The sequence below is a fragment of the Prunus dulcis genome, chromosome 1, assembly GCF_902201215.1.
Source record: "Prunus dulcis chromosome 1, ALMONDv2, whole genome shotgun sequence".
Classification (NCBI taxonomy): domain Eukaryota; kingdom Viridiplantae; phylum Streptophyta; class Magnoliopsida; order Rosales; family Rosaceae; genus Prunus; species Prunus dulcis.
The window spans coordinates 9,422,040-9,432,741 of NC_047650.1; the positions used below are offsets into that span (position 1 = coordinate 9,422,040).

The following is a 10,702-nucleotide window of genomic DNA, read 5'->3' on the forward strand; positions in this document are numbered from 1 at the left end:
TTTATTTTTTATTTTTAATGCTAACTTTATTAAGCTTTCTACAAGACCCATGTAACGGGTGCTAAATCAATGTGCTCAAGTCAGTTGACTTTAAGACAATGGGTGTTAAAGCACCCCTAGGATGTACTAACCCGAGTCATGTAGGCTACAAAGAAGAACAAAGTGTATAAGATCAAAGCTTTTTGACGCGAACCTCGACGTTGGTTAGACAAGAGGCCCGGTTACTTGGCAAGGATCAAGCACTTATTTTACTTTTCTTTTAATTAAAGAGATGTTACAAAATTGTGAGCTCAGTAGCAAAAAGGATAATGCAAATCTAGTATCAAGACAAGGGCAAGATGAGGATTCATTCAAAATTATTAAACAAGATTAGAGTGTATGTGCTAAATGAGACACATGAGATTTAATAAAAAGAGCATTTAATTGACTTTATAAAAAACAAAGACAGTTGATAGCCATTCACAAAAACCCAATATTAAACTGCCCAAAGTGATCCAACGCCAAAAATCCAATCTAAGATCAGCAAAAACTTCCAGACGTCAGTAGGATTGATATTGCTTATCAATCCCTGCATGTGCTGAACAAAATACTTAGAATTTAATCCAAAATCAAAAATAGAGAAGATAATAGCTGGAGTCTTTTGGCATGCATACAAACAATTATTCAAAAGAACAAATACCTAAAGACTTTCTAAGAGTGTCAAATTGAAGATTATCCAAAGGTTTTGCAACAAGACATTTAAGATCCAAATTTTCTAAAGCAACGGGTTCATGCACAACATTAGTGGAGGCAAACATACAATTATGATTTTCCTTTTTCCTCCAAACTAACTTTGTCTTAGTTGATGGCAAACAATGAAAAGAAGATAGTTTGGATAAGCGGTTTACCTCATTCATAAGATTTGAAATCTTATGTTGGATACTTACTTTTCCACCCATGCCATGAGAATTTGAACGAACAAATTCGTTTCGAAGCTTATTGCATCTTGGTCTTATGTGCCCATGAGTTCCACAAAAGTGACAGATTGGAATAAATTTCTTGACTTCATGAGGGGCAGAAGGTTCAAAGAGTGAAGTGGATTTGACAAACTTTGTTTTAGACACAGCGGAAGACTTATTACTTGGTTGAAATCCCAAGCCTCATTTGTCACCATCTCTTCGTCCCATGCTAATCATCTTGTCAATTTTTTTTGCACCAATGGTTAAAGAAACAATCCTTTCCTTTGAATTTTTAAGTTCAAGTTCAAGGGCTTTGTTGTCAGAAGTTAGAGAAGCAATTAATTTATTCTGATCAGTCAATTTTTTCTGAAAAAACATCAATTTTTCGTTCATACCTGCACTTACCTTTTTAGAATCTGCATCAGGGGATTGAAACTCGTTTGCAATCCTGCAATTTTCCAGCTTCAGCACAGCAACTTCTTTACAATCATCATCCTCATGTGATTCATCCAAGCTAACTGTGGTTATGAGTGCAACCGTCTTTTCATCATTCTCGCATTTCGATTCACTATCACTCCAAGTAATATGCATTGCCTTATTCTTGCTATCCTTTTGTTTCTTTAAGGTGTTGGCACATTCCGAAGATATGTGTCCATAGCCTTCACATTCAAAACATTGGACCTTTTCTCTTGGATTCTTTCGTTCATTTGACCTGCGAAATTTAGACCCACCATCAGTATAGTTAACAAACCTATTTTTAGAATTTATACCTTTTGAATCTCGACTCCTTGGATCCTGATTCTTGAGAAAGTTCATGAATCGCCTTGTGAGAATCGTTAATTCCTCATCACTGCAATCTTCATTTGAATGCCCATCATCTTCTTCATTCACAACCTTGAAAGCAACATTTTTGCTCTTTTTAGGGGCTAGATGTTTCATCTCATAGGTTTGTATGGACCCTATGAGTTCTTGAACTTTCAAGGTGTTCAAGTCACGGATCTCTTCAATAGCCGTGATCTTTGGTTGAAATCGTTGAGGCAAGGATCTCAAAATCTTTTTCACAACCCTGTCTTCTGGAATTTTTTTCACCTAAACTTGAACAAGCATTCACAATTACACACAGTTTAGCATAAAATTCAGAAAAAGTTTCATTCTCATCCATCATGAGTGTCTCAAACTGTAAAGTATGCATTTGAAGCTTGGCTCCCTTGACAGTATCTGTTCCTTCATGGGTAACCTGCAAAATATCCCAAGCTTCCTTAGAAGTATCACAACCAGATATATATTCAAATTGATCTGAAGAGACAGCAGTAAATAAAGCATTTAACCCCTTTTGATTATTAGTGCTGTGTGTGACTTCTGCAGTGGTCCACTCCTCTCTAGCTTTGAGGATTGTGGTTTCTTCATCTCCTTTTCTGATCTTCTTTGTGGGTTTAGGAAATCCATGAACCACTGTACTCCATACACGTTCATCTAAGGACCAAAGAAACGACTTCATTTTGGCCTTCCAAGCGCCATAGTTGTTGCCGTCAAAATATGGTGGATGTGCAATTGAGCCCGAGGCACGATCCATCCTAAGGTATATTAGATCTTACTGAGTATGTCCAGCAACCTGCTCTGATGCCAATTGAAAATACCTGTAGGATATCTCTGGGGAAAATCCACGGGACTCCTCAGTCCAACTCAAATCCATTATAGAACGATGATTACAAGAAGTACTCACACACTTATCCTAGACTCATTCTAGATAATGTTTACCGACTTCTTCGTAACTCAACTTCTGTCACGGGATGATCTTCGACATTCCTTATGTTGAACGCAATACTGGTCACGATTGCTTCAAGCTCGCTGGAGGAAAACTGCCACCATAGTCTTTGTGCCCTCAATCGTATGAGTCACCGATATGCATATGAATGCAATATGAAAGATGAATGAATTCAATTAATCACCAAGCAACCGAAGCACTTGATGATTTACCAAGTGAACTAAGTACAGCAGCTTTTCCAAAATATATTCAATATTGACCAGCCGAATCAGACGTTGGAAAGCTTAATATAACAAGAAGGCCAATTGAATATTCAATACACTTCCAAGACCAATATAACACTAAGACCTGGCCAATTGAATATTCAATACACTTCCAAGACAAATATAACACTAAGACCTATTGGACTAAAACTCTTTGAACCTGGTGCAATATGATCTCCTCAATGAGACGCCACACCAAGGCCAACCACTTATCAGATTAACAATATAAATTATGATTCAATAAAAATACAAAGTCTAATTCATTAAGGACTTTTAAAGATGTCACCAACCAACTCATATTTTAATTTCAATTACAAAGACTCAAAACAAAACTTCAACTATAAGTCCTATCATGAATGCATGATATGTCATGATTTACCTGTTGTCAAGTTTCTCATATGGTCAGGTTGTGCCTGGAGGTATGAGATTGAAAGAGTAGTGCCAAAACTTCCAGTAGCAATTTCTCACAAACTAATTTTCAACCTATACTACAGTTTAGGAAATGACAATACAATTTTCATACTAACATAATCAATTGCATTCCTTGAGTGATACTGATATGAACTGAGTTTACTGTGATTTCTTGTCCAAGCCACCCTTTTTAGTGCTGATGTAATATCTCGTCCACGCGGCACAAGAATGCTGACTTATGTGTCTTCTTCATGCCTCACATCTTGACAGGAACGGCCTACCCCATCCAGTGTTTACTTTTGTTTCCAAGCTTTGTTTCTAGTTTCTGATTTTTTCTGTTTGTTGTTTTGCCTTGTTCCCTGTTTCTTTCCATTGAGGCCACAAAGCTTAAGAGGGAAAAAAAAAAAAAAGATACTGATTGTTTGAAGCGTATGTTTCTTTCAATTTTCCCATTGTTTTTACTTGAGCACTTTGGCTTGAAAAAGGTTGGTGTGAGAGGAGAGCAGAATGATGATCAACTTTAAGACATGTGAACCAACACAAAATGTAGACGCAATTGAAACTCGCAGCACATGGTTACAAAAACCTCCTGCAAGACAAGAGTGAACATAATAATATGTGGCAATCTGCCAATCCATCAAACTGAAACATGAGTATAAATTAATTGGCAACAGAACCAGAAAAACAAGCCCAACAAAGAGATCCATTTTCTTTTGCTGATATAAGAACCAAGAAGCAAAACCCCCCAATGAACAAGCTGGACAGCTCCTTAGCCCCCCCATTCTTCTCTTCCCCTCCAATCTTTCACTCTCAGAAAATGAGTTGCTCAATTTCATTCCTTCTTCTTCTTCATTTTGTACTTCTACTCATGGTGCTACCAATTACCCAATCTTTTGTTTTTCCCTTAGATGAAGGCGGTGATCTCATAGAAAAGACATGCAAGAAAACACCCCATTATGATCTCTGTGTGTCAACTCTACAATCAAACCCTCAAAGCTCAAACACAGATGTTCCAGGACTAGCCCACATAATATCTGATTTTCTTCTAGCAAAGGCAACTGATACACTGGATTACATCCATGGCCTGCTCAAGCAGTCTCCAGAGGCAGAGTTACAGAAAGCCTTGGCAAACTGTGCTGAATTGTACATCCCAGTGGTGAAGTTTAGTCTGCCACAAGCAATTGATGCACTGACCAATGGCCATTTTGGGTTTGCCAACTATGGCATTTCTGATGCTGCCAAGGAGGCTGATGCATGTGAGAAAGGGTTTTCAGGATCTACTAAATCACTTCTGACTGATAGGAACAAACTGGTAGACAACCTCTCTGGTGTGGCTGTGGCCATTATCAATTTGTTAAAGGGCAGCTGAGTTATCTCTCCCTCTTATTGTAATATCATGTACTATTATTGCTCTTCTTCTGTAACTTTTGTCTGTGAAGCTTTCAGCTTTTTGTTTAGATATTTGTACTTGCAGCAGCAGTTTCAGCCAATGCAATTAGAATTTCTATTCTCTTTCATGTTCTTTTATGGGCTTCATGAGCAGAAAACTTGTATGAAACGGGAATAACACTGTTTTAGCTGTGTTGTTGAATTTTGGAATTGGTTTGGGCCCGATCAAGTTTTTCATTGTCCAATAGCTTTAAGCCTCATGGTGCAGTGAACAGAAGGCTTCCAGGAGCAATCTAAAAATTCTGAAATTTCTGGTGCAAATGCTAGTTCCAAGAATTTATTAAAGCGTTTAGATGACCAGATTATAGGGTAATTTACTGTTTACCTTGATCCAGATTTTGCCTTAACCAAGCATTTAAGATTGCTTAATGTATGCATGTGAAGGCAAATGGTATCTTGTGACTAATTGGGGCCCTTCATATTTAAATTATAATAATTTTTTAAAGGAGGGAAGGCTCTAGAAACACACGTGTAGACAGAGAGGGTCTATTCTCAACTCCCATGCAGCAATTATACAGAGGAGAGCCGCTGACTACAAGAAGCAGCCAATACCATGTGAAATCACATGCCAAGGCCAATGCCTCACGGCATGTCAAAAGAACAACCTGGTTCACAGGACTTCGATAAACAGAAAAAGGAAGAGGGAACCAAGGCGCACACAACATTTGGGATTGTCTTAAATGGTCCCACACAACCAGTAAAGAGAAATCAATGGATCCCTATTGCCAAGTTTGGAAAAGTCTTTTCCCTTTTCTTCAAAACCATTTGTGGTTAAAACCAATACACATCACATAACAAGAGTTCGAGACTTTCTAGCAAAACAACAGGAGATCAAAATTATCAACCCCTCGCGCTCATTGGGAAAACATACCTACATTCATGGCATTTCCAGCCATAAAGGAAATCTTTGCATCTTGCGAAAGAAACCGTTGCATCATCCAAACTATATTTAGAAACCCCATCATAATAAACCCTGAATTTCATAAAAGGAAAATGGCATTTAGATCACATGCCTGCAAAAACATTACCAAGTGCCAATGGGATTCACTTATCACTTCCAATTTCGGACAAAAGGAAAAATAATGCAGTATTTGAAAAGAAGAATTGGTGATTTTCTAGAATTTACAAGGGAAAAGAATTTCGATTCTAAATCTTGGAAAACTAAACTAGTAGGAAAATTACCATAATTTTATTTGGACAGGTTGCAAAGAAGGCAACTCATCAGTATGCACTTGACATCACCTGCAGAACACTACTAAAAATTGTATCGTACGTAACCTCTCTCTCTCTCTCTTTCTCTCTCTCTCTCTGTCTGTCTCTGTACATACAGGGGATAAATCAGCTTCAGTAGACCATTCAAACAAAAAAGTGGAAGTATCAATGGCTTGCATGAGGATTCAAAAGCATATGGAAATTTGTTCTTCCAGATAGACTAGGCAACAAAATTGCAACATCATCCTTCCCATCTTTTCAGCTTCTCCCGCGGATCTGAACCAGCAACCTGCTCTACGATACTGCAAGGTGCAATAAAAGTGAAATATTTTATTTCAGACTGTGAAACTAATATTATTCCTCACGTTAAAGAAAAAAAATTCTAAGATATGAAGATTCCCAACAACAAAAAAACAGCAATTTTACCAGGATACATTTAAAGCTAAAATGAACTAACGTACTTGGGGGACTCAGAACCAGGCCCATTTGGGGCAGTTGATGACAGATTTGGGTAGTACTGAACGGAGATCAAACTGCCCTCCATTCCTCCTCCAGACACAGGAGATCCCTCGAAGCTTACAGGTGAGCTTCTTCTAGAAGAAATTCCTGCACAGAAATGGCAATAGAATGTTACTGTCAAGTTATGAGTATAAGCAAAAAGAATATAAATGTCTAGTAATGAGTAGGGAAAAATGATCATAAACCCTTAACAGGAAAGGAAAAAACCACCACAAACTTGTTCCAGAAAAAAAAATAAAAATTTCCACTTCCATCAAAGTGTTTTCTAAAGCCTAACCTATTTTCAATCAGATATAGCCTAGTCTCCCTATGTTGGTTGCTGACCCTATCTATTGAGGAAAAAGATGACAAAGAAACTAGTATTACATTTTTGAAGGCAAAAGGCATATTTAATCAAATAAACAGAAATAAAAACCAAATAATAGGGACAAGGAAAGGGCTTTAGGCATCTCTGTAAACAGTGTACATAAAAATTAACCCATTTATTTTTCAGGTATTAGCCAAAGTAAATGATAGAGTAAGCACTGATGAGATCCAAAAGTTTAACTATCAATCACATAAAGCAAAAAGATATGCACATCACAAGTTCACCAAAACAGTTTGGCCATGTATTTCATTGGGTTCCTAACTAGGACAACGTGTTCTGTCTTAAACTAAGCTATTTATTATCACCAGAAACAAGTTAAGAACTATCAAATAAAGCAGATCTGGTTACTGAAACTCAAGTTCAATCAAAGAAATATTACCTTGAAAGATTAGCACAAGACAGAAAAGAATGGTGAACACCATGGCAAATATGCTGCTATTGGAAGATGATGCCTTAGCAGCTTTCATTTTCTTCAAGGCTTTCATCCGATCAATCCTTGCACGTTTCCACATGGCAATCTCAGAGAGTTCCTTGATCAACTTCTGGTCTGCTGCATCCAATGATGGGCCTCTTGGAGGTCTGGGAGGTTTAGGAGGTTTTTTATTGCTCGTCTTCTTACGCTTATCCTTCACCCGTGTCTTCTCTACGTGATCTGTACCTTCATTTCCTTGCAACATCTTGTTTGTTGCCACTTTCAAATTCTCGGGGGAGACTCCATTGGAATTGGACCCATTGCCACACAAACTGACCCTCTCTTCAACCTTAACTGATCCATCCAAAAGTCCACCACAAACCTTAGAAATTAATGTCTTTGCCTGCTTCTTAGCACTCGAAATAGGGCTGTCGCTTGAATCTTCTTCACTAACTACCACCCCACTTTCAAGATCAACTTCAGAGTCTTTTTCCCTCGGACTCTTATGATCCATTACAACCAATTAACCCAACGTAATTGTTAACCTGCTCCCCAAACTCCAAATGATCAAAGCCACGATATTTTCACCCCTCAAAAGGAAACAGCCAAATTTGAAACTTTGGAGTCAACCCATTATAAGGATTTACCTCTTTGCAACATATATATATTAGTTTTACAGGTGAAACTTGATATCTAGCTTCATCAAGCAAACAACACTTTCCAATTTAACTTGCAATCAAATGGAAGACAGCTTAATTGAATGCAATTTAACTTGTTCGACACGGCTCATGCGCTTTCCCAAAGAACAATCAACCTTTAAAGTTTAAACAACAACCTCCCTTCTTTTTTTTCCCCTTTCCTGTCAATCAACAAAACCCTTCAACCATTACCAAGCCAAAAACAATAAAACATACACAAACTCGAATGTAATGTGCACAAAAACGTGCTGAGAATCAATAAATTAATAATAAAAACTTGAATGTGAATAACAGCTTTCAATTGCTTAAATGTACCAACATAGAGCTTCCAAAGCAATGCAAAATCGAAACAAACCTGATCAAACAAAACTAAAGACTGAAACTTTAAAGCAAAACCAATCAAAACTACATCAGGCAACGATTTAAATGGACCGTATGAACATCCAATCAACCCCTTCACATCATCAGGAAAATAATATTGTAGTTCCCAAAAAACCCAAAACTCAAACATTGAGAAATGATTTGAACAATGAAATAAAAATTAATAAAAGACAAAAGAAAAGGGAAAGTAGAAACCTTCAAAAGAACGCGAAGAAACCCCAGATCCGATGCGGAGAAAGAGCTTCCAGCGAAGCTAGCGTCAAATACGGAGGCTCAAGTGCTAATTAAAGAGAGTCAGAGTGAAGGGGAGAGAGAGAGAGAGAGAAGGGAATGGACACGAGGGGTTTTAGGGGAATCACCGAGAAAGTGCTGTGCTTTATATAAATATTTTGATTTTCAGATTTCCATTATTGTGGCGCTATATCTTCGTCGGATAAACACCACCGCAAATGATGGGAATCTGATGTTTTCTTCTCTCCTCAAAACCTTCACCGACACTTGCATGGCATTTTGAGTCTTTGACTTTGTTTATTCAAATCTTTTTTTTTTATTTTTAAATCCCTTTTGGCTACTTTTGATTACAGTTGGCTAATTAGGGTTGGCCTTTGTGATTAGTAACAAATTCTTCTAATCCAATTTTCAAAGAAGTTCAAATTCTTTTATAATGACAATGGGTATATGCCATACAATCTTGTGGGATATTCTTTGTTAGTTTTTTCAATTAAATTCAGGTTTTTGTTTTGAACATGAATTTACATTATTATTTGTTTTAACTAACAATGTTTTTTTTTAATGAAGTTTTAACTAACATTTCAACAACATAATCAACCGGAATGTCTAGTAATAGAAATTAATCAATCTTATAATGCTAAGTTTAGCAATAACTCAGTTATTTATCTTTATCCTCAATAAATTCGGGAGCATATATCTCTGTCCTCAAATTTATGCTGTAATTACAAGATCACAATCATTCATTCATTCATAACATATGGTATGAGGAAGTTTGTAAGGGATTTGTTTACAATCTAGTTGAAGGATAAGGATTTTCTTCATAAAACAAATGTCACAAATCTTAACCGAAAGTAGTTTGGTGTTCTTTTCTTATAAGTAACAAACTATATGGTCATGTGGTTTAACTAATTCATATATAATAGTATAAGATAGATATTATAAACACAAAAAAAGAGAAAATAAACACATTCTTAATAAATTCTTGTATTATTATATTTTTTTGCAAAACAAAATATGAAGATAATTGACAAAACCCAAAAAGATACTGACAACAGGTAAATCGAATATGAATCATGTAAATGTCGTACAGACAAAATTGGCCCAAAAATTTAAAATTCATAAGGACATTTGTAGGGACAAAAGAAAAGATAGTCATAGTCTTAGCTGGATTGTGACCTCCAATTACTGCTCCTCCATATAATTGAGAAAAATCTCTCTGTGACCAAAATCCATGAACAAAAAAAGATAAAAATGGATGGGTTATGGGGTAGGCCAACCTCCACTTCACTAATTCCACACACCACACTCCACGTGAAATAAAAATGCAGAGATCTTAAAGGTGATATTGGAATTTAATTAAAGGGCTTTTGATGCTGCGTAGGTGGGGGGACTTGTTTGGAGCCCACCGACCTACGTGTATATATGATCAAATACAAAGCTTGTTTTCTTTCTTTTTTGCTAATTAAGTTGATGTTGTTGTTGATAATTGAGTTTATGTCCCATCCTTTGATATGGAGGGCACATTCAGAGATATTGTGCTCCTGTGGTGCATGCATTGTTTAGGTGGATAATTTCCCAAAATTAAGGAAACAACTAAATAATTGAAGTGTTTTAGAGTGTTAAACGTAAGAAACGTCGATGCATTTGTAGGAGACATTGGTTGAGTGTTTGTTGTAGCAGTTGATTTGTAGCCTAGCAGCTGATAAGTTGTTTACAACGAAAGCACGGGAACTTCAACATTGAGCAGGTTCAAATTCAGATTTAAGAAAAGTGGTTATCTTCCACTTAAGCCAGCAAAGGCATAATAATTTATTATTATTATTTTTAAAAATTTTTGCTCCTCGGCCACTTATATCGATTTGGGACCACTTAAGATTCTGTTAAATATGAGCTATCAAATGTACACAATTCTGCATATGAGCCTGGGTCCCTGGATAGGACACCCAACTATGCAAGCATGTTAGGTTGTCAAGGAAGTTGGTCCATTCTGTTGAAATACATACATAACAATATACGTACCTAAATCTGTTTTACAATCTTGTAATGGCATGTTTAC

The 10,702-nt window shown here is 36.7% G+C and overlaps 2 protein-coding genes across 2 annotated transcripts; one reads left to right on the forward strand and one right to left on the reverse strand.

Moving 5' to 3' along the window:
• Nucleotides 1-4,126: 4,126 nt before the first annotated feature.
• Nucleotides 4,127-4,968, forward strand: LOC117614477 (cell wall / vacuolar inhibitor of fructosidase 1). Its single transcript, XM_034343298.1, has one exon. It carries the CDS (start codon nt 4,195-4,197, stop codon nt 4,744-4,746), a length of 552 nt encoding a protein of 183 aa, XP_034199189.1. The 5' UTR covers nt 4,127-4,194; the 3' UTR covers nt 4,747-4,968.
• Nucleotides 4,969-5,874: 906 nt separating this feature from the next.
• On the reverse strand, nt 5,875-8,917 carry LOC117615231. The gene is made up of 4 exons (XM_034344277.1): nt 8,611-8,917; nt 7,304-8,195; nt 6,500-6,644; nt 5,875-6,340 (listed from the first exon to the last, which is right to left on the reverse strand). Exons 2-4 carry the CDS (start codon nt 7,848-7,850, stop codon nt 6,280-6,282), a joined length of 753 nt encoding a protein of 250 aa, XP_034200168.1. The 5' UTR covers nt 7,851-8,195; nt 8,611-8,917; the 3' UTR covers nt 5,875-6,279.
• Between the last annotated feature and the right edge of the window lie 1,785 nt (nt 8,918-10,702).

Excerpts from the sequence above, each read along its gene's own strand:
- LOC117614477 (XM_034343298.1), top strand. The coding sequence starts at position 4,195 with ATGAGTTGCTCAATTTCATTCCTTCTTCTTCTTCATTTTGTACTTCTA.
- LOC117615231 (XM_034344277.1), bottom strand. The coding sequence starts at position 7,850 with ATGGATCATAAGAGTCCGAGGGAAAAAGACTCTGAAGTTGATCTTGAA. Across the intron at positions 6,645-7,303 it reads TCTTGTGCTAATCTTTCAAG|GAATTTCTTCTAGAAGAAGC; the intron begins GTAATATTTCTT and ends ATTTCTGTGCAG. Across the intron at positions 6,341-6,499 it reads CCTGGTTCTGAGTCCCCCAA|TATCGTAGAGCAGGTTGCTG; the intron begins GTACGTTAGTTC and ends TGCACCTTGCAG.